This window comes from Pseudophryne corroboree, chromosome 6 (genome assembly GCF_028390025.1).
Source record: "Pseudophryne corroboree isolate aPseCor3 chromosome 6, aPseCor3.hap2, whole genome shotgun sequence".
In the NCBI taxonomy this organism is placed as follows: Eukaryota; Metazoa; Chordata; class Amphibia; order Anura; family Myobatrachidae; genus Pseudophryne; species Pseudophryne corroboree.
Window position 1 is genome coordinate 804,883,430 of NC_086449.1, and position 23,809 is coordinate 804,907,238.

Here is a 23,809-nt window from a genome sequence, read left to right on the forward strand (position 1 = left end):
CACAACAAAAGAAAACGCACCATTATCAGATGCAGTCCTTTCGGCCCAATAAATTCAGAAAGGGCCGGGGTTCTTCCTTCCTTGCTGCTAGAGGAAGGGGAAGAGGTAAAAGATCTCCAGCCTTGTCAGGCTCCAAGGAGCAGAAGTCCTCCCAGGCTTCTGCCACCTCCACCGCATGATGTTGGGGCTCCTATGCGGGAGTCCGCACCGGTGGGGGCCCGTCTGAAACTCTTCAGTCAGTTTTGGGTTGGTTCGAACCTAGACCCTTGGATCTTACAAATAGTATCCCAAGGGTACAAGCTGGAGTTTCAAGACGCCCCCCCTCGCCGTTTTTTCAAATCGGCCTTACCAGCTTCTCTTCCCGACAGGGAGGTAGTTTGCGACGCAATACAAAAATTGTGTTTAAATCAGGTTATCATCAAGGTTCCCCAGTCACAGCAGGGAGAAGGGTTTTATTCGAGCCTGTTTGTGGTCCTGTAGCCGGACGGCTCGGTCAGACCAATCCTAAACCTGAAATCCCTGAATTTTTACCTAAAAAGATTCAAATTCAAGATGGAGTCTCTCCGAGCAGTGATCTCCAGTCTGGAGGAAGGGGATTATATGGTGTCGGTGGACATAAAAGATGCCTACTTACATGTTCCCATTTATCCTCCGCATCAGGCTTACCTGAGATTTGCAATTCAGGATTGTCATTACCAATTTCAAACATTGCGTTTGTTCTTTCCATAGCTCCGAGGATTTTCACCAAAGTGATGGCGGAAATGATGGTTCTCCTTCGCAAACAAGGAGTCACGATTATCCCATACTTGGACAATCTCCTGATAAAAGCGAGATCCAGGGACCAGTTGGTCCAAAACGTTGCACTCTCCATGACAGTTCTTCAGCAACATGGTTGGCTCCTAAACTTGTCAAAATCACAGTTGATTCCGACGACGCGGTTGTCATTTTTGGGAATGATATTGGACACAGAACTACAGAGAGTCTTTCTTCCTGTGGAAAAGGCGCTGGAACTTAAGAGTCTGGTCAAACAAATTCTGAAACCAGCAAGAGTGTCAATCCATCAATGCATTCGGTTGCTGGGGAAGATGGTTGCGGCCTACGAGGCCATTCAGTTTGGCAGGTTCCATGCCAGTGTGTTCCAGTGGGACCTGTTGGACAAGTGGCCCGGGTCCCATCTACACATGCACCAGAGAATAATCCTGTCGTCCAAGGCCAGGATGTCGCTCCTGTGGTGGCTGCACAGCTCTCGCCTCCTAGAGGAGCGCTGGTTCGGGATACAGGATTGGGTCCTGGTGACCACGGATGTAAGCCTCCGAAGCTGGGGGGCAGTCACACTGGGATAAAGCTTCCAAAGAAGATGGTCAAGTCCAAAAAAACTTGTCTCCACATAAATGTTCTGGAGTTAAGGGCCATTTACAACGGCCTCCTACAAGCGGAACATTTTCTTCGAGATCTGACGGTACTGATCCAGTCGGACAATGTAACAGCAGTAGCGTACATAAACCGTCAGGGCGGAACGAAAAGCAGAGCGGCAATGGCAGAAGCCACAAGGATTTTCCGCTGGGCGGAAAAACATACCAGCGCTCTGTCAGCGATATTCATTCCAGGAGTGGACAACTGGGAAGCAGACTTCCTCAGCAGACACGATCTCCATCCAGGAGAGTGGGGCCTCCACCAAGAAGTCTTCGCAGAGATAGCAAGTTGTTGGGGAGTTCCTCAAATAGACATGATGGCATCTCGTCTCAACAAGAAGCTTCAGAGATATTGTTCCAGGTCAAGGGACCCTCAAGCAATAGCAGTGGATGCACTGGTGACACCTTGGGTGTTTCAGTTGGTGTATGTATTCCCTCCACTTCCTCTAATTCCGAAAGTTCTAAAGATCATAAGAAGAACAAAGATCCGGGCGATCGTCATTGTTCCAGACTGGCCAAGGAGGGCTTGGTATCCAGATCTTCAGGAATTACTCATAGGAGACCCCTGGCCTCTTCCTCTGCGCGAGGACCTGTTACGACAGGGGCCGTGCGTGTATCGGGACTTACCGCGGCTGCGTTTGATGGCATGGCGGTTGAACGCAGAATCCTAACCTGTAAGGGTATTCCCAGTGAAGTCATTCCCACACTTATTCAGGCCAGAAAAGGGGTAACGGATAAACATTACCACCGTATTTGGAGAAAATATCTCTCTTGGTGTGAAGCCAAGGGGGGCCCTACGGAAGAGTTTATTATGATAAACTTTTGCAAAGTTCTACAAGTTTGACATCTAGGCCGATGAAGACCTTAAGTTCGGTCAATCGGTGCTGCAGAGTCATTCGCACTCTCTCGCCCGTTCTAGAGCTTTGGTATAACCCCATGGTTCTAATGGTGACCCCAGCATCCTCTAGGACGTATGAGAAAATAGGATTTTAATACCTACCGGTAAATCCTTTTCTCTTAGTCCGTAGAGGATGCTGGGTGCCCGTCCCAGTGCGTACTGTATCTGCAGTTAATAAAAGTGTGAGGTGGTGTAACCGGGGCGCCCTCTTTCCGTGGTCGTATGGGAAGACCAAAGCAATGGTCACCTTATCAGATAGATAATGAACTCAATATAGATATGCTGATATAAATTCCGAGGAGCTACGATAAAATTCATACAAATTTAATACAGTAAACATTCACATACATAAAACAATTGCTAAAAGCATTCCATAAAGGTAAGCTAGGAGCCGCAGGTGTTAAATAAGGCAGGGTGGTCAAAGCTTCACCCTGCTCTGGCTCCTAAGCTTAATGATGGGTCACTAACCCCTGGATGAGTGATGGTAATCAATGTTCAAAACAACTCAAATCGCACTTCTAAAAATGTTGGAAAGCATACAAGAGAGGTAGCTAAGGAGCCGCAGGTGTTATATCAAGCAGGGTGGTCCAGACTTCACCCTGCTCTGGCTCCCAAGCTGACCACAAATGGAAGAGATTGCAGATCTCGAAACGCGTTGGCTATTGGATCCATTAGGAATTCGAACCTTTCATTCATTGGACATCGACCTTGTGGTCAGCTTGGGAGCCAGAGCAGGGTGAAGTCTGGACCACCCTGCTTGATATAACACCTGCGGCTCCTTAGCTACCTCTCTGGTATGCTTTCCAACATTTTTAGAAGTGCGATTTGAGTTGTTTTGAACATTATGATAACATAATTTTATCGAAACTCCTCGGAATTTATATCCGCATATCTATATTGAGTTCATTATCTATCTGATAAGGTGACCATTGCTTTGGTCTTCCCATACGACCACGGAAAGAGGGCGCCCCGGTTACACCACCTCACGCTTTTATTCATGTTCTATTTTTGGGGGGAAAAGGAAAACCCCAAAGGTGTACCCTAGGCTGCCCATTCCCTTTCCAGCGCCCAATAAGTTTTCCCACACCCTTAAGCAATCTGTATCTGCAGTTAATAGTTATGGTTACACATATGTTGTGTTACGTTTATTGTCAGCCTGTTGCTGGAATTGTTCATGCCGTTGACTGGAGTTTCTGTCGAATTCCATGTTGTGCGGCATGCTTGAGGTGTGAGCTGGTGTGAATCTCACCTTAGTTTAACAATAAATCCTTTCCTCGAAATGTCCGTCTCCCTGGGCACAGTTCCTATAACTGGAGTCTGGAGGAGGGGCATAGAGGGAGGAGCCAGTTCACACCCATTCAAAGTCTTAAAGTGCCCATGTCTCCTGCGGATCCCGTCTATACCCCATGGTTCTAATGGTGACCCCAGCATCCTCTACAGACTAAGAGAAAAGGATTTACCGGTAGGTATTAAAATCCTATTTTTACAAAGAAAGAAATAACCATATATATTATATATGTAGAATGGTGCTGTAGGCAGCACGCTGGTCTTGGCCATGACACTTGGTCCAGAGGTGCCTTCACACTTCCATATCTGTGGTCTCTGCAGCCCCCATATTTACATAATGTGTATACAGGTCATGTTGACGCGCAGTGCTAGAAATCAGGTCTACCATAAAGTTACCATCGATGGGATAAATAATAGTCTCTTACAGAACATCCAATCCCCTTAGCGGCTGAACATTTTGGGTAAAATACATATTATGCTAGGTACATACTAAACAATGTGTGTACCCAGTGATGGCGCAATACATGGCGCCGTCCGTACAAACTGCATGATGAAGTGGATGATGGCATGTGTACCATTTGGCCGGAGACCCGGACACAAGCTTTTATAAGCAGTGAAGGTTCCCTCTCCCCCGGAGGCTTTCCCTGTTCCAGACAGAACGGCAGCAGCATACAGTTTGCCTGTTGAAGTCTTCAGTGAAGACCAAGCCAAAGAAATAAAGTAAAATGTGAAAAGGGCTGGAGATGGCCGTTGTAGCACCAGGCTCCTTGAGGCACTAATCTAAACTGGGCTTGGAGGGATATAGAGGGGGAGGAGCCAGCTACACTTCCTGAAAAAATTATAGTTCCAGGCTCCAAGTATCCATCATCTATACCCCATTGTCTATATGCTCCAGTGTCCCCTAGTGAATAAAGGAGAAATATGATTCTGATCCGCGGCGGAACAGTACATCGTACGATGGGTCGCTTAGTTTGTACCCAGCATAACTTGTAAAACTGAGATATTTCCATTTAAACTGGGCCTCTGCTGTGTTGTAGCGGTGATGGCCCTGTATCCTAGATCTGTAAGCAAGCCTGGAACTAGCTTTTGTGCATTCATGGTCTTGCGTGGATCATGTCTGTCAATCACTAAATGGTTCCCAAAATGTGTAACCTACCTTTTCCCTTGCGTGTGAAGGAAGAAGCCGTTACCCAGCAGTCTGGATTCTGTGGAGCAAACAATATATAAATATGTACATAGGGGGTTATTCAGAGTTGATAGCAATTGGGCAAAACCGTGCTGCACTGCAGTTGGGGCAGATGTAACACGTGCAGAGAGAGTTAGATTTGGGTGGGTTATTTTGTTTCTGTGCAGGGTAAATAGTGGCTGCTTTATTTTTACACTGCAATTTAGATTTCAGTTTGAACACACCCCACCCAAATCTCTCTCTGCACATGTTATATCTGCCCCACCTGCACTGCAACATGGTTTTGCCCAATTGCTAAGTCTTTTGGTTTGCTAATAACCCTGAATAACCCCCATAGTCTGAGATGAAGGGTTCTCTGTCCCAGGATACAAATCTAATCTAAAGGAAAGGAAAATGGGCTTGTAAGCAGTTTGTAGTCCCCGCCTTATGATATCGGGGCGATGCCACTTACTAATAACTGTCTCTGCACACAGTCATTACTTAGCAAGGGCTCCTAACTTACTCGCTAACCTCTTTTCTCTTGCGTCCTAGAGGATGCTTGGGTCCACATTAGTACCATGGGGTATAGACTGGTCCACTAGGAGCCTTGGGCACTTTAAGAAATCAACAGTGTGGGCTGGCTACTCCCTCTATGCCCCTCCTACCAGACTCAGTTTAGAAAATGTGCCCGGTGGAGCCGGTCACAGCTAGGGGAGCTCTACAGAGCTTTTCTAGTTTTATTATTTTATTAAGATGTTAGGCACAGGGAGGCTGCTGGCAACAGCCTCCCTGTTTCGTGGGACTTAGGGGGGCAGTAGTGTCCAACCCTCTGAGGTTAATGGCCACTATCTCCGCTGACAGGACATTAAGCTCCAGAGGGTGATGATTGTTAGCCCGCGAGGCGAACGCTCACTCCGGCAGCATGCCGCCATCCCCTAACAGAGCCAGAAGATTGCAGTGGTGATTGTGTCACCGGCAACCCGACAAGCGGGGAACCGGTGTAAATGGCGGCATCAGGGTGGGAGCGCTCCGGAAGGCTCAGCGGTACAAACAGTGGGGCGCCCTGAGCCAGCGCAGGTACCCTTGAAAACTGGTCACAATTGCTATCAGGGACATTAGTTCTGCTGTTAGACACTATACCTCAGGCCAGTATAGTCCTACAAAGTGCGGGAAGACGCGCCATGTTTGGGGGCGGAGCTTCTCATCAGAGAAGCAGCTCACCAGCGCCATTTTCCTCCCTGCAGATCATTACTGAGAGACGCTGACCCTCCACACGACTCCGGCTATCCTGTGCGGTACCTGGGTGTTGTAGAAGAGGGAGGAGAGTGTTTAGTCACAACTGTGTAATCTATTAAGGTTACACAGTCAGCGCCAGGCACAGATTCTGTATCTGCCTTCTGGGGCGCTGTGTGGGTGCAGGCTCCATTACTCTGTGTCTCTCTGAAAGTACTTGGGGGAAACTGTGACATTTTCCTGTGTGTGTGTGCGTGCGTGCGCAAATGATCACATAACCGTGTCCAGGGACTCTGTGTCTTGTGCGGCAGAATATGTATCTTCTCCAGAGAAATCCATTCCATGTACACAGGAATGTAATATTTTGTCTCAGCCTTCCGAATCCGAGCCCCAGTGAGTAGCTTCTATTAAGGGAAAGATATCCCAGATTTCTACTAGGATTGCACATTATGAGACTGAATCACAGGTTTTAAAACAATCTGAAAGTTTTGTCTGGTTCTGTTCCCCCTACCTCAAAATCCCCTTGAATATACCCAAAGAAACGTGCGCTTGCTCAGATTATGCAGGTCGACACGGACACGGACACCGACTCTGACACGGCAGACGGTGATGCGGATATGCGGGGGAGCTGGGGCTTCCCTGTCAAGAGGGGTGCAACTCATGATTGAGGCTATTAGGGATGTGTTACACATTACTGACAAACCACCTGAACAGGTTGAGGAGGCTTACTGTACACACAATAAGAAGGCCTCCCTGACCTTCCCTGCGTCTAAGGAACTAAACGCATTATTCGAAAAATCCTGGGAAAATCCAGAGAAAAAATTCCAGATTCCAAAGAGGGTTCTTGTGACTTTTCCTTTCCCTGAGGATGATAGGAAAAGTGGGAAAACCCACCTATAGTAGACACTTCTGGATCTAGACTGTCTATAAAGGTGGTTTTACCTGTTCCTGGGTCTACTGCTTTGAAAGAACCGACTGACCACAAGATTGAAACTATTCTAAAATCCATATACACTGCTTCAGGAGTGGCGTTAATGGGTGTGGTATGGAAGGTAGATAGTAACTAGGTCGACAGTGTCTAGGTCGACCACTATTGGTCAACAGTAACTAGGTCGACAGGGTCTTTAGGTCGACTTAGTCTAGGTCGACAGGTCAAAAGGTCGACATGAGTTTTTATGAGGGGGGTTTGTGTCGTTTTCTTCGTAGAGTGACTGGGAACCCCAATTAGTGCACCGTGTCACCTCGCATGGCACGCTTCGCTCGCCATGCTTCGAGCAAGGTGCCTCGCTTCGCTCGGCACAGATTACTGTTCCGGTCCTAGTCCACGTGGATCGTTGAGTATGAAAAGGTTCAAAAAAATAAAAAAATTGTGAAAACCTCACGTCGACCTAGAGACCCTGTCGACCTAGTTACTGTCGACCAGTAGTGGTCGACCTAGATAGTAGAGTGGGAACCCCAATTAGTGCACCGTGTCCCCTTGCATGGCTCGCTTTGCTCGCCATGCTTCGGGCAAGGTGCCTCGCTCCACTACCGCTTCCCTCAGCCACTCAGACGCCGAAGAAACCCTTTTCTACGTCCTCAGTGCAGTCCTTTCGGGCCGCAAAAGCTAAAAAGTCCAAGCCACCTACCACTTTCTTCAGAGGTGGTCGGGCAAAATCCCAAAAACCTGCACACACAGGTTCCCAGGAACAGACGCCTGCCTCTGTTTCCTCAAAATCCTCAGCATGATGGTGGACCTCACGGCCTGGAGAACGTGCAGGTGGGAGCGAGACTCAGACGTTTCAGTCACGTCTGGGTGTCATCCGGACTGGATCCCTCGGTACAGGACATTGTGTCCCTGGGGTACAGACTGGAGTTTCAGAAGCTCCCCACTCAGATTCTTCAAATCAGGCTTGCCGGCTTTGCTGACGGAAAGGGCTATCCTACAGGAAGCCATTCAGAAATTGGAAAGGTCAGATGTCATTGTTACAGTTCCACCTCATCTGGAAAACAAGGATTACTATTCAAACCTATTTGTGGTACCGAAACAGGATGGTTCGGTCAGACCGATTTTGAACCTGAAATCGTTAAACCCTTATCTGAAGGAATTCAAGTTCAAAATGGGATCTCTGAGAGCGGTGATCTCCGGTCTGGAGAAGGGAGAGTTTCTGGTATCCCTGGATATCAAGGATGCGTACCTCCACATTCCGATTTGGCTGCCCCACCAGGCTTATCTCAGATTTGCGCTGTTGGACTGTCACTATCAGTTCCAGGCACTGCCATTTGGCCTCTTCACGGCACCAAGGGTGTTCACCAAGGTTATGGCAGATATGATGATTCTCCTCCGCAGGCAGGGAGTGAATATAATTCCATACCTGGACGATCTGATAAAAGCGTCCTCCAGGGAGAACTTGTTGCAAAGCATTGCTCTCACGACTCGACTGCTCAGGTATCACGGATGGATCACATTTGGAGCCGACAAGGAGATTGTCTTTCCTAGGGATGATCCTCGACACGCAGGTGCAGAGGGTATTTCTACTGGTGGAGAAAGCATTGGTGATACAATCGATGGTTGCCTCCTACGAGGCGCTACAGCACGGAAGATTTCATGCACGGTCCTTCCAACTGGACCTCCTAGACAAGTGGTCAGGTTATCACCTACACATGCACCAGAGGATACGTCTGTCGCCGAAAGCCAGGATCTCACTCCTATGGTGGCTACAACTGCCTCACCTTCTACAGGGCCGCAGGTTCGGGGTTCAGAACTGATCCTTCTAACCACGGATGCAAGTCTTAGAGGTTGGGGCGTGGTCACCCAAGGGAAAACCTTCCAAGGAAGGTGGTCAAGTCTGGAATCTGTTCTTCCAATAAACATCCTGGAACTAAGAGCAGTGTACAATGGTCTTCTACAGGCGGCACACCTTCTGCAAGATCAGGCCATTCAGGTGCAGTCGGACAATGTAACAACGGTGGCGTACATAAACCGACAGGGCGGAACGAAGAGCAGAGCTGCGATGTCACAGGTGTCAAGAATCTTCCTCTGAGCAGAAAAGCACGCTGTGGTGCTGTCAGCAATCTTCATTCCGGGAGTGGACAACTGGGAAGCGGACTTCCTCAGCAGGCACGATCTCCATCCAGGAGAGTGGGGCCTCCATCCGGAGGTGTTCACGGGGGTGACAAGTCTTTGGGGTGTACCTCAAATAGACATGATGGCCTCTCGTCTCAACAAGAAGCTTTGGATGTACTGTTCCAGGTAGTGATGAGCGGGTTCGGTTCCTCGGAAACCGAACCCCCCCGAACTTCACCCATTTTACACGGGTCCGAGGCATACTCGGATTCTCCCGTATGGCTCGGTTAATCCGAGCGCACCCGAACGTCATCATCCCGCTGTCGGATTCTCGCGAGATTCGTATTCTATATAAGGAGCCGCGCGTCGGCACCATTTTCACTCGTGCATTGGAAATGTTAGGGAGAGGACGTGGCTGGCGTCCTCTCCGTTTGTGCTTATTGCTTAATTGTGGGGACTGGGGAGCAGCTGTATTATATAGGAGGAGTACAGTGCAGAGTTTTGCTGATCAGTGACCACCAGTTTTATCCGTTCTCTGCCTGAAAAACGCTCCATATCTGTGCTCAGTGTGCTGCATATATCTGTGCTCACACTGCTTTATTGTGGGGTCTGGGGACCAGCAGTATTATATAGGAGGAGTACAGTGCAGAGTTTTGCTGACCAGTGACCACCAGTATACGTTGTCTGCCTGAAAAACGCTCCATATCTGTGCTCAGTGTGCTGCATATATCTGTGCTCACACTGTGGGTACTGGGGACCACCAGTATATTATATAGGAGGAGTACAGTGCAGAGTTTTGCTGACCAGTGACCACCAGTATATATAGCAGCACGGTACGGAAGGCCACTGCTCTACCTACCTCTGTGTCGTCAAGTATACTATCCATCTAGATTCTATACCTGTGGTGCATTTTAGTTTTGCAGTTTGCTGACAGTGACCACCAGTATATATAGCAGTACGGTACGGAAGGCCACTGCTCTACCTACCTCTGTGTCGTCAAGTATACTATCCATCTAGATTCTATACCTGTGGTGCATTTTAGTTTTGCAGTTTGCTGACAGTGACCACCAGTATATATAGCAGTACGGTACGAAAGGCCACTGCTCTACCTACCTCTGTGTCGTCAAGTATACTATCCATCTAGATTCTATACCTGTGGTGCATTTTAGTTTTGCAGTTTGCTGACAGTGACCACCAGTATATATAGCAGTACGGTACGGAAGGCCACTGCTCTACCTACCTCTGTGTTGTCAAGTATACTATCCATCTAGATTCTATACCTGTGGTGCATTTTAGTTTTGCAGTTTGCTGACAGTGACCACCAGTATATATAGCAGTACGGTACGGAAGGCCACTGCTCTACCTACCTCTGTGTCGTCAAGTATACTATCCATCTAGATTCTATACCTGTGGTGCATTTTAGTTTTGCAGTTTGCTGACGGTGACCACCAGTATATATAGCAGTACGGTACGGAAGGCCACTGCTCTACCTACCTCTGTGTCGTCAAGTATACTATCCATCCATACCTGTGGTGCATTTCAGTTGTGCGCAGTATATATAGTAGTAGGCCATTGCTATTGATACTGGCATATAATTCCACACATTAAAAAATGGAGAACAAAAATGTGGAGGTTAAAATAGGGAAAGCTCAAGATCCATTTCCACCTCGTGCTGAAGCTGCTGCCACTAGTCATGGCCGAGACGATGAAATGCCATCAACATCGTCTGCCAAGGCCGATGCCCAATGTCATAGTAGAGAGCATGTAAAATCCAAAACACAAAAGTTCAGTAAAATGACCCAAAAATCAAAATTGAAAGCGTCTGATGAGAAGCGTAAACTTGCCAATATGCCATTTACGACACGGAGTGGCAAGGAACGGCTGAGGCCCTGGCCTATGTTCATGGCTAGTGGTTCAGCTTCACATGAGGATGGAAGCACTCATCCTCTCGCTAGAAAACTGCAGTGCCACTCCTAGATGGGCCAGGTGTTTGTGTCGGCCACTTGGGTCGCTTAGCTTAGTCACACAGCTACCTCATTGCGCCTCTTTTTTTCTTTGCATCATGTGCTGTTTGGGGACTATTTTTTTGAAGTGCCATCTTGTCTGACACTGCAGTGCCACTTCTAGATGGGCCAGGTCTTTGTGTCGGCCACTTGGGTCGCTTAGGTTAGTCACACAGCGACCTTGGTGCGCCTCTTTTTTTCTTTGCATCATGTGCTGTTTGGGGACTATATTTTTTGAAGTGCCATCCTGCCTGACACTGCAGTGCCACTCCTAGATGGGCCAGGTGTTTGTGTCGGCCACTTGTGTCGCTTAGCTTAGCCATCCAGCGACCACGGTGCAAATTTTAGGACTAAAAATAATATTGTGAGGTGTGAGGTGTTCAGAATAGACTTAAAATGAGTGTAAATTTTGGTTATTGAGGTTAATAATACTATGGGATAAAAATGACCCCCAAATTCTATGATTTAAGCTGTTTTTGAGGGTTTTTTGTAAAAAAAACACCCGAATCCAAAACACACCCGAATCCGACAAAAAATTTTCAGGGAGGTTTTGGCAAAACGCGTCCGAATCCAAAACACGGCCGCGGAACCGAATCCAAAACCAAAACACAAAACCCGAAAAATTTCCGGTGCACATCTCTAGTTCCAGGTCATGAGACGGTGAATACCCTGGTAACTCCGTGGGTGTCAAGTCAGTGTACGTGTTCCCTCCACTTCCACTCATCCCAAGGATTCTAAAACTCATAGAGAACAAGAGTTCAGGCGAACCTCATTGCTCCAGACTGACCAAGAAGGGCTTGGTACGCGGATCTTCTGGAGTTACTGCTGGAAGATCCAAGGCCTCTTCCTCTTCGTGAGGACCTTCTGCAACAGGGGCCATTCGCTTTTCAAGACTTACCACGGCTACTTTTGACGGCATGGAGGTTGAACGCCAGATCTTAGCTCGGAAGGGCATTCCGAACAAGATAATTCCTACCCTGACACAGGCTAGGAAAGGAGTAACGTCTAAACATTACCATTGCATTTGGAAAAGTATGTGTCTTGGTGTGAATCCGAGAAGTTTCCTACGGTGGAGTTTCAACTTGGACGGTTTCTCCTCTTCCTGCAAGCAGGTGTGGATATGGGCCTGCGTTTGGGATCCCTGAAGGTCCAGATTTCGTCCTTATCCATTTTTCTTCCAGAAACAACTGGCTTTCCTCCCTGAGGTTCAGACTTTCTTGAAAGGGGGCACATACAGCCTCCCTTTGTGCCACCTACGGTACCCATGGATCTTAACGTGGTATTGCAGTTCCTGCAATCGGATTGGTTCGAACCTCTACAGGAGGCTGAGGTCAAGTTTCTCACGTGGAAAACTGTCACGTTGTTGGCCTTGGCTTCTGCTAGACGTGTGTCGGAATTGGGGGCTTTGTCTTGTAAAAGCCCCTATTTAATCTTCCATGCGGATAGAGCGGAACTCCGGTCGCGTCAGCAGTTTCTTCTGAAGGTTGTGTCGGCTTTTCATATCAACCAACCTATTGTGGTGCCAGTGGCTACTGACAACTCAATTCCATCAAAGTCCTTGGATGTTGTAAGGGCTCTGAAGATCTATGTGGCGAAAATCGGACTCTGTTTGTCCTGTATGATCCCAAGAAACTTGGGTCTCCTGCTTCTAAGCAGACGATTTCTCGCTGGATCAGGTTCACTATCCAGCATGCGTATTCTACGGCAGGATTGCCGTGTCCTACGTCTGTTAAGGCCCACTCTACTCATAAGGTGGGTTCTTCCTGGGCGGCTGCCCGGGGGGGTCTCGGCTTTACAACTTTGCCGAGCGGCTACTTGGTCTGGGTCGAACGTGTTTGCTAAGTTCTACAAGTTCGATACTTTGGCCTCTGAGGACGTAAAGTTTGGTCAATCAGTTCTGCAGGAGCCTCCGCACTCTCCCTCCCGTTCTGAGAGCTTTGGTACATCCCCATGGTACTAATGTGGACCCCAGCATCCTCTAGGACGTAAGAGAAAATAGGATTTTAATTACCTACTAGTAAATCCTTTTCTCGTAGTCCGTAGAGGATGCTGGGCGTCCACCCAGCTCTTCGTTATCCTGCTATGGTTTATTCAGTACTGCTTTGTTCTTGGTTTAGTACTGTTGTTACTTGGTTAAGTAATGTTGTTCAGCCGTTGCTGAATTTGCAAGCAGGTTAGCTTGGTTTGCCTTGTATGTGTGAGCTGGTGTGAATCTCTCCACTATCTGTGTAAATTCCTTCTCTCAAAGTTGTCCGTCTCCTCGGGCACAGTTTCTCGACTGAGTCTGGTAGGAGGGGCATAGAGGGAGGAGCCAGCCCACACTCTCAAACTCTTAAAGTGCCAATGGCTCCTAGTGGACCCGTCTATACCCCATGCTACTAATGTGGACCCCAGCATCCTCTACGGACTACGAGAAAAGGATTTACCGGTAGGTAATTAAAATCCTATTATTAACATAATGATAATCTATTAGCGTACTGGAGAGCTGATCCACTGCACCAATGATCCCACATTGGATGTTATCACTAGACGGCGTTTGTGTCACCGCATCGGCAATCAACAATGCTTATCGCAGGTTAGCGACAGGATGGTGTGAAAATTTCATTTGCACGGGCGTTCGCAAGGTGATTGACAGGAGGAAACCGATTGTGGGTGTGTCCGGAAAAACGCAGGCGTTTTCAGGGAGGGTGTCTGACGTCAGCTCCGAGCCCGATCAGCCTGTTCTCATCGCACCATAGGAGTAAGTCCTGGGCTGCGCAGAGAATGCACACACTGGATTTTTGCAGCTTGGTGTACACATGCGATCGCATACTGGCACGGTGAATTTGCACTCCCCCCTTGGGCGGCGACTATCTGATCGCAGGACAGCAAAGTTAGCAGCACAGCGATCAGATCTGAATCACCCTTATTGTTGATTTAAAGTGAAAACGTGTTGCTAACTGTTTTGAAACAGCGGCGTTGAGCTTTTGAGGCTGCCTTGAATACGCTGGATAAGATATAAACCCTGCAAATGACTAATTTTAGTGTTTCCTATCTAGTGGTGGTCTTTGGTGGTAGAAGCGTGTTCCCTCTTACAGAAGCTCATATTTCGGCATGTAATAACAAGCTACACACGGAGCCGCGCTCATCTAGCCTTTTCCTGCTGCGCCATGGTGCACCAAGGCTTATTAGCATAAGCCTTTCATCTATTGTCCTCAGCTGCAATACAATACGGAGAGAACAATACAGCAGGGGATTAAGCCATTATAGCAGGGGATTAAGTCCGACAGCCCTGGTTCAGTTAAAGGGATAGATGAGCAGGGCTCCATCTGTAGTTACCTGGTGACCCATTAACAAATTTGGAGGCTATACATGTCAAAATACAGGCCACCCTTATTACTGGCGTAGAACGCAGCCGTAAGTGCAAAAGAAATGAACAAAGCCTGTGGTTTGATCGCAGTCTAATGGAAAGTCAATAGCATTATGCAAAACACTTCATAATAAGCTTAAAGGAAGCTTCAGGGAGTTAACTTCCCATAAAGTCACGGACAGTTGTTTTTATAGGGAACTTACCTGGATAAGTTTTTGTTTTTTTCCTTCTTTAGGATCACAGAGCCCGCCAGCTGGTTTGTCGGTCACAGTAGCGGCTGCGGACTTTTCAAGTCGCCAAAGAAAACTGCAAGTGGGAAGAAGGGAGAGGAGGGGGAATTAGAAATGCAATCAAGTGTTGCGGATTAATTAGAGCAGTTTGGAGCAACCTCTATGCTCCAAAATTAGAAGATGCTTTCTAGGTGGCTGCTGTGAATGCTAAGCAGGGAGGTCCGTGAATAGGGAACAGGAACCGGGTGTTTTTAACCCTCTCTGTCCCACTTTTTACCGGAGACTACTGTAAGGAAGGCTTCAAGTTTTATTGTCGTGCTCTAAATATTGCTAAACGGGTGTATTGCTGACTGAGATGGTTTGCACACCCTTATGGGTTCGATTCAGACCTGAACGCTGTTGTGAAAAATCGCAGAGCGGCTGATTATCGAATGACTGCGTATGCACTGCAATGCGCAGGCGCGTCACCAAACAGCGACAGGATGGTGCGAAAATTTTGATTGTGCAGGCGTTCACAAGGTGATTGTTTGTGGGTGGTAACTGCCCGTTTTCTGGGAGTGTCAGGAAAAACGCAGGCGTTCCCAAACGTTTTAAGGGTGAGTGTGTGACGTCAGCTCCGGCCCCGATCAGCCTGTGTGTATCGCACTCTAGGAGTAAGTCCTGGGTTACGCACACACTGCACAGTATAGAAAAATGATTCCATGGTGAGTGAGTTGCGAACGGATTTGCAGCTGTCTGGCGGAATTTCCGCACGCCGTACACATGCATTCGCACACTTGCACGGGGAGGGTTTTCACTCTCTGTGGGCGGCGACTATCTGATAGCAGACTGCTGCAGAAACGCACAGCAGCAATCAGGTCTGAATCGAGCCCTATATTCTAAAGACGACGTGTACGTGTTCATTACTTCTGCCTGTGTGGCTTAACCACGCACTGTCACTCAGGCATCATTTACCCCTATAAGGCGTACGGTCATGTCCCATATGACTCACCTGAAATACAGTAGAGCCAAATGTGTTTCTTGCAGCAATGAGGGTTTTGCAAGACTGTCCATATGTTGTCTATACTATTGCAGTTCTAGAACCTTTCCTTTCTTAATATCCAATCAAAAAGCTCCCTTTTTATATTGCCAGCTGGAAACCGAGACACTAAGTGGCCTTATAGCATGGACGGCACGTGTAGAGGTTGTCATATAATGGAATGAATGTATTTGGAGTATATAAACTATGTGCGGACACTATGGGGTATATTCAATTGCTGTCGAAACGGGCGTCTTGACAGAAAGACGGCAGTTTTTGACTTTTTCGGGTCGGAAGGGATTCCAACCTATTCAATCCCTGGCTTTTTTTATCCGACAAGCCGGGGGAATTCGAATTGTCGGAAAGCACGTGGATCAGCAGAATAGCTGCCGATCCGTGTACTTCTGCCGGAAATGGGGCCAAATCCGACAGGTTTTGGCCCCGTTTCCAACCATCTCAATCCGACTTTAAAAAAAGTTGGATTGAGATGAGGGTGCTGAGGAGGAGGAGACCGGGAAGAGCAGCGGGGAGACGGGGGGAGCAGCGGCTACAGCACAGCATATAGCAGGAGGATGGGGCACCGCCGCCGCTCACCGCAGCGTCCACCCAGCTCCAGCAAGCGAGGTCCCACTTGCTGGAGCCGGGTGGACGCTGCCGTGAGGTCTGGCGGCGGTGTCCCATCCTCCGCTGCTCTCCCCCGTCTCCTCCTCTCAGCACCCTCATCTCAATCCAGTCAAGTCAGATTGAGAGGGTCAGGATTTGGCCCGTTCAGTGAATAGGTCCTGTCGGATCCATTCAGACAAATTCATGTCGGAATGGATCTGACTTAAATTGATTATACCCCTATACCTTATGCTGTTGTAAAGAGAGTATGTTTTATGGTTGCTTACATAGGCAAATCTTTTTTTATAACTTTATTGCATACTGGATAGATCTGTGCCCTGGCTCCAGCCTTTCTGGATTGTTCTCCAGTATTGTGGATAATTGCACTCTCTGATGATGAAGTGGCCTCGCACGAGAAGTAGGGGCAGAGAACCAACAGTTAATATAATACTGCTCCAGTCAGCACCAATTACATGGCAAATGCAAGCTAATTCAATATAATCAGTGTCTTGTAACCAGAATGTCACCTTTCTGACTGGGCGTCTTTTACATGCATCTATTACCCATAGTTCCATGAGAGCGATGAATGGTTCTTCAGTAATACTGTATTAATGTATGGGTGTATAGTGAATAAAATGTGCACGTACCTATTAATGCTTTATTTTTGGGAGCATATTCCTGCGGTGTAACCTGTATTTTGAAGTTCTTTTGTAGCATTGGTGGACCATATAATCTCCGTACAGTATACTAGTTTGTGACGTCATGTGGAAATGTCGCCTGTACTCTCAACAGCTGCTTGCATAAATATGTCTGAAGCAGCCGTACGCGTCTTCTCTTACTGCAGATCTGGCTGATTGTACTAACCTGTCCTGCAGCAGCGTCCTCTTACCCAGCCACCCTTACATTACAGTAAATCAGCCCGGTGTCATCTCCCTGAAATGCTGTGACAAGTCCGTGTGAAGAGCTGTGATTAGTAACACGGCTGCTAATTGCCAGGCGGCTATTTTCAGTTGGCAGATTGATGATTTGTGATGTATAAATAGCAGTGACGGCGCTAGGAGAGATCAATGTGAATGCACAAAGGAGCGCCTGAGAACAATCGTCCCTGTCTAGTTCACGTTACTCGGACTGAGATATGAGGGAGCGGGCGATAGGCCTGTTCGTCCCACTTTTCCTCTGTAGTCCATCATCGGCGACTGGGAAAAGGAAAACGGTTTTTAAAGGAACCCTGTAAATTATCAGTAGTTTCCTAATAATTCCGTTGATGCCAGGTTACAGTGTGACCTCTTAAAGGGCCGGCACACCTAAATCCAGCTGGTTTGTAACGGGAAAAGTTGTCCTGTTCCCTTCTCAGAATGCAGAAGCTCACAATCCATGATTGATGTTACCATGTTTGACGTTCTTAGTCTTCATATTGCGTCCTTGGGCGGACAGCGACACGTGCTAGTTACCCGATACACAGCAGTGTTGCGGCTGATGTAATTTCATTTTACGATACTTAGCTGTGACCTTTTGTCTTTCAGACGGACTATGAAGGTCAGGCCAAGAAACTATTAGAGCTGATGGAAAACACGGACCTGATCATCGTCGCTGGTGGTGATGGAACCCTTCAGGAGGTAAGGGCCTGAAGCTTAGGTGGAGGTCCTTTTGTATGTTTCTTCAGGACATGTAGTCATGGCAATTACCAGGTGCTTTTATTGACTTGTGGGGCAAGATTGGGATTTTCCATTTCTCTTACGTCCTAGAGGATACTGGAGTCCATTTAGTACCATGAGGTATAGACGGGTCCACTAGGAGCCTTGGGCACTTTAAGAAATCAACAGTGTGCGCTGGCTCCTCCCTCTATGCCCCTCCTACCAGACTCTGTTTAGAAAATGTGCCTGGAGGAGCCGGTCACGCTTATGGAAGCTCCTGAAGAGTTTTCTGCATTTATTTTCTGTTTGTTATTTTCAGATACGGCTGGTTGGCACCAGCCTGCCTGCTTTTTGGGACTTAGGGGGTGGAACGGCCCAACCTCCTATAGGGTTAATGGTCCCGTTCCCAGCTGTCAGGACACTGAGCTCCTGAGGGAACCGTTCGCAAGCCCCACCACGGCGAGCGTACATTCCCGCAGCACGCCGCCACCCCTAACAGAGCCAGAAGTTAGAAGAGTGGTGAGTACTATGCCGGCATCCCGGTTAGTGGGTCGCTGGCTATTATGGCGGCACAAGGGTAGGAGCGCAGCTCTGAGTGCAGGCTGCATCTTCAGGTTCAGATAAGTATTACTGCAAGCTGAACTGGTTTTAAACAACTACCCACATTGGCACAGCGCTTACATGGGCTCTGACCCACTGTTAAGCACCAAAATCACCTCAGCCAGTATAAAAAAAACAGGAATTCCACGCGCCATTGAGGGGGCGGGGCTTCACTATGAGCGGATCCAGCAGCTCACCAGCGCCATTTTCCTTCTGCAGCTTACACAGACAGACTGGCAGGGAAGCGTAGTTCCTCCACAAGGACTCCAGATTACCTCAGCGGTACCAGGAGGTCATAGCAAGGAGGGGGAGCAATATTATAATAAGCCCCTATTAAGGGTACTTAGTTTGCGACCCACCTAAGCTTGGCATTAGCTATAAGGGCTCGGTGTGGCTGGCTCCATCATACTTTGTGTCTCCCTAGAGGGCTTTGTGTGGGTTAACTGTGTTTTAACCTTTCTCCTGTGTGGGTGTGTTCTTTCACATTTCACAATGTCAAAGGAGTGTGTCTCATGCACGGCAGAGTGTTTTTCTTCCCCAGGGGGATCACTACAGTGTACTCAGGATAGTACATATTCTCAGGCTAGTGGGTACGAACCAGTATGGTTAGATTCATTTACAGGGATGATCTCAAATATTTCACATAAATTGTCCCAAAATGAGAAAGAGACGCAATACTTAAGACAGTATGTAGATGACCTGATGAATAGAGATTCAGTGTCCATACCAGTGTCTCAGACCACTATCATTTGTCCACAAAAGCACACACTGGCCCAAATCCTGCATACTGACACTGATGATGATGTATCAGACGCAGAGGAGGATGAGGTGGACTCGGGAGTGGGGGATGCAGCTCTGTCACAGGGTATACAGGCCCTGATAGAAGCTACTAGAGACGTCCTGCACATTCCTGACAAAGTGACAGAGGAAGATGAGGAATCTTATTTTAATGTAAAAAAGAAATCCTCTGCTACTTTCCCTGCATCTAAGGAATTGAATTCCCTATTTGAAACTTGGATTAATCCTGACCAGAAGTTTCAGCTCCCTAAAAGGTTACTGGCATCCTTCCCTTTTCCTCAGGATGATAGAAAAAAATGGGAAAACCCACCGATTGTTGATGCATCGGTATCTAGGTTGTCACGTAAAATAATCTTACCTGTCCCGGGGGCAGCCTCCTTAAAGGACACGGGAAAATTACCAAGGTAATGGGCCCGGTGCTTCAAAATGTTATGTTTAACCCAAAGCAGCTGCTTGCAGGGATAGTTAATCCCTGAGGAATAATTATAGGAAAGGATATACAGTGCTATAAACTGGATACAGACAATATAGCCTTTTATTTATACAAAATTAACATTTAGTTGCAGCAACAACAAAATTAAAAAATAAAACTAATAAAAATTTGTAAAATAGGGCAAACACAGCACAACACTTCATTGGATATATTACCACATATACAGGCCAAACACAGTCTCCTGTATAGAAACCTTGGAAAAAGATGCCACAGTCCAGGGGGTATAATTAGCACTTGTAGAGATTGTATAGTCCATACGGAGTGAATGGAGGACCTTCAGAGCTTGATTTTGGACGGTTGTAGTCCTATTGAAAGCATGGTCTCGTACTCCTCTCTCGGACACCAACAAGTTCCCTGTTTAAAGCGTAAAAGGACTTCTAGGCGTATTCCAGGATCTAGATGTTTAACTGTAGTGGAGGCCTCTGCAACCGACGCGTTTCGCTGTGTCAACAGCTTTGTCAAGGTGTGTGTGTGTCCATTGTGAAATTGCCCTTTATAAAGGCTGTGCTGATTGCCCATTGTTTGCAGCTGTACTTAATTTACAATCATCAAATATCATGAAAAATAAAACTATATCCAGTTTAATTTATTATTAATATATGGAGACAAGTGTATATATACTTAAAAACCACTTTTGTTTATTATTATTTATATTCAATATATAGAGTAATAGAAGCATTTCCTGGTTCCAGATCGCGATCATGTGACCGCATGTGTATGCTTCCTGTATCTGGAACGCATACCAGACTGTAATAGGTTGTTAGGATCAGAGACGCCGATCACGTGACCGGCTCCAATACTCGCGAGAGCCGCAAGAAAAAGGCTATATTGTCTATATCCAGTTTATAGCGCTGTATATCCTTTCCTATCCTTAAAGGACACGGCTGACCGCAAGATTGAGAACACTCTCAAATCTCTGTACACAGCTGCAGGGGTGGCCCAAAGACCCACTATAGCTTGTGCATGGATCACTAGGGCCGTTGCAAAATGGTCAGGTAACCTAATTGAGGGGTTAGATTCCTTACCCAGAGGGGAGATAGTTTTACTCCTACAGCATATACAGGACTCTGCAAATTTTATGGTGGAGGCCATAAAAGAGAGAGGCTTGCTCCATGCACGTACCACGGCCATGGCAGTGTCAGCACGCAGGGGCCTATGGCTACGTCAGTGGACTGCGGATGCGGATTCCAGAAAAGGTGTGGAAAGCCTACCATTCACAGGTGAGGCCCTGTTTGGAGATGAACTGGATACGTGAATATCCAAGGCTGCGGCGGGTGAGTCTACATACCTTCCTTCCGCAGTCCTCCCAGCTAGGAAGACCTACTCTGCTCCAACTCTGCAGTCTTATCGGACAGCAAAATGTAAAAATAAAACCAAAGGTTCTTCTACGGCCTTCAAAGAGAATAGAGGTAAACCCAGAAAACAAGCAAGTGCAGGTTCACAGGAACAGAACTCAGGTTCTGTTTCCTCAAAGCTTTCAGAATGACGGTGGGCCGCACTGCCTGGAAGACAGGCAGGTGGGAGCCCGATTAAGAGATTTCAGTCACTTATGGGCGACATCATGCCAGGTTCCCTGGGTCAAAGAGCTCATCGCCCAGGGGTACAGACTGGAGTTTCAGGAACTCTCACCTCACAGATTCTTCAAATCAGGCTTACCAGCTTTTCAGGAGGCAAGTATAATTTTACAGGATGCAATTCAAACACTGGTACAGACTCAGGTCATTGTTCCAGTTCCACCTCAGCTACAGAACAAAGGTTATTATTCCAACCTGTTTGTGGTACCGAAACCATACGGTTCGGTAAGACCCATTTTAAACCTCAAGTCACTGAACCCGTATTTACGGGTGTTCAAGTTCAAGATGGAGTCTCTGAGAGTGGTGATCTCAGGTCTGGAGGAGGGGGAATTCTTGGTGTCTCTGGATATCAAGGATGCATACCTTCATATTCCGATTTGGATGCCTCATCAGGCTTATCTAAGGTTTGCAGTACAGGACTGTCACTACCAGTTCCAGGCCCTGCCATGTGGCCTCTCCACGGCACCGAGGGTGTTCAACAAGGTAATGGCAGAGATGATCTTTCTCCTCCGCAAACAGGGAGTGAACATAATTCCATACCTGGACGATCTGCTGATTAAAAGCACCATCCAGGGAGCGTTTGTTGGACAACATTGCCCTCTGAGCTCAACTACTCCGGGATCACGGGTGGATTCTGAACCTACCAAAATCTCACTGGATACGGAGGCACAGAAGGTATTCCTTCCATTGGAAAAGGCATTGGTAATCCAGTCGCTAGTGCGGGATGTTCTAAAACCAACCCGGATATCGGTGCATCTATGCATTCGCCTCCTGGGGAAGATGGTAGCCGCATACGAGGCGCTGCAGTACAGAAGGTTTCACGCAAGGCCCTTCCAGCTGGATCTGTTGGTCAAATGGTCCGGATCGCATCTTCACATGCACCAGAGAATCCGTCTGTCGCCAAAAGCCAAGATTTCTCTTCTGTGGTGGCTTCAGACTTCTCTCCTGACAGAGGGCAGGTTCAGGATTCAAAATTGGATTCTGCTAACCACAGACGTAAGCCTCAGAGGTTGGGGAGCAGTCACCCAGGGGGAAAACTTCCAAGGAAAATGGTCAAGTCAGAAAACTGTTCTTCCAATCAACATTCTGGAACTAATGGCCATATACAACGCCCTTCTACAGGCATCACATCTTCTTCAAGATCACGCCATTCAGATTCAGTCGGACAATGTGACGGCGGTAACGTACATAAACCGACAGGGAGGAACGAAGAGCAGAGCAGCAATGTCAGAGGTGTCAAGGATTCTCCTCTGGGTGGTAAGACACGCTGTGGCGTTATCCGCAATCTTCGTTCCGGGAGTAGACAACTGGGAAGCAGACTTCCTCAGCAGACACAACCTCCACCCAGGAGAGTGGGGCCTTCACCCGGAGGTGTTCGGGTGCTGGACACGTCGTTGGGGAATGCCACAAATTGACATAATGGCATCTCGTCTCAACAAGAAGCTCAAGTGGCATTGTTCCAGGTCGAGAGACCCACAAGCAGTGGCGGACGCTCTGGTGAGTCCTTGGGTCTACCAGATGGTGTACGTGTTTCCACCACTTCCATTGATTCCAAAAATTCTCAAAAGAATAAAAAGGAAAAAGGTTAAGCAATTCTCATTGCTCCAGACTTGCCAAGAAGGGCCTGGTACGCGGATCTACTGGAGATGCTCCTAGAGGACCCGTGGCCTCTACCTCTTCGCGAGGATCTTCTACAACAGGGGCCAATCATCTATCAAGACTTACCACGGCTACATTTGACGGCATGGAGGTTGAACGTCAAATTCTAGCACGGAAAGGGATCCTGGATAGGGTTATTCCAACCTTGATCCAAGCCAGAAAGGGGGTAACGTCTAAACATTTGCACCGTATTTAGAAGAAATACTTCTCTTGGTGTGAGCACAGGAAATTTCCTGCGGTTGATTTTTCAACTGTGACGTTTCCTCCTTTTTCTGCAGTCGGGTGTGGATGTAGGCCTACGTTTGGGCTCCTTAGAAGTCCAGATTTCGGCCATATCCATTTTCTTCCAGAAACAATGCTTCTCTCCCTGAGGTTCAGACATTTTTGAAGGGCGTTCTGCACATCCAACCGCCCTTTGTACCTCCTACGACACCTTGGGATCTCAACGTGGTGTTGCAGTTCCTGCAATCGGAATGGTTTGAGCCTTTACAGGAGGTTGACTTAAAGTTTCTTACGTGGAAGACTTTCACACTGTTGGCCTTGGCTTTAGCAAGACGTGTGTCGGAGCTGGGGGTGTTGTCTCACAAGAGCCCCTATTTCGATTTTTCATGAAGATAGAGCTGAACTTAGAACTCGTCAGCAATTTCTTCCTAAGGTGGTGTCTGCATTTCTTATCAACCAACCTATTGTGGTTCCGGTTGTTACCGACACCTCTGCTACTTCAAAGTCCTTGGATGTTGGGAGGGCTTTGAAGATCTATGTGAAGCGGACAGCTCGTCACAGAAAATCTGACTCGCTGTTTGTTCT

At 47.6% G+C, this 23,809-nt stretch overlaps 1 protein-coding gene across 3 annotated transcripts in view; it reads left to right on the forward strand.

The window, feature by feature from the left end:
• AGK (acylglycerol kinase) overlaps positions 1-23,809 on the forward strand; it is an 85,976-nt gene that overhangs the window by 21,060 nt on the left and 41,107 nt on the right. For all 3 annotated transcript variants that reach the window (XM_063928970.1, XM_063928969.1, XM_063928971.1), the window contains exon 6: positions 17,768-17,860. In XM_063928970.1, the coding sequence (XP_063785040.1) occupies positions 17,768-17,860 (93 nt within the window). The remainder of the gene's footprint in view (positions 1-17,767; positions 17,861-23,809) is intronic.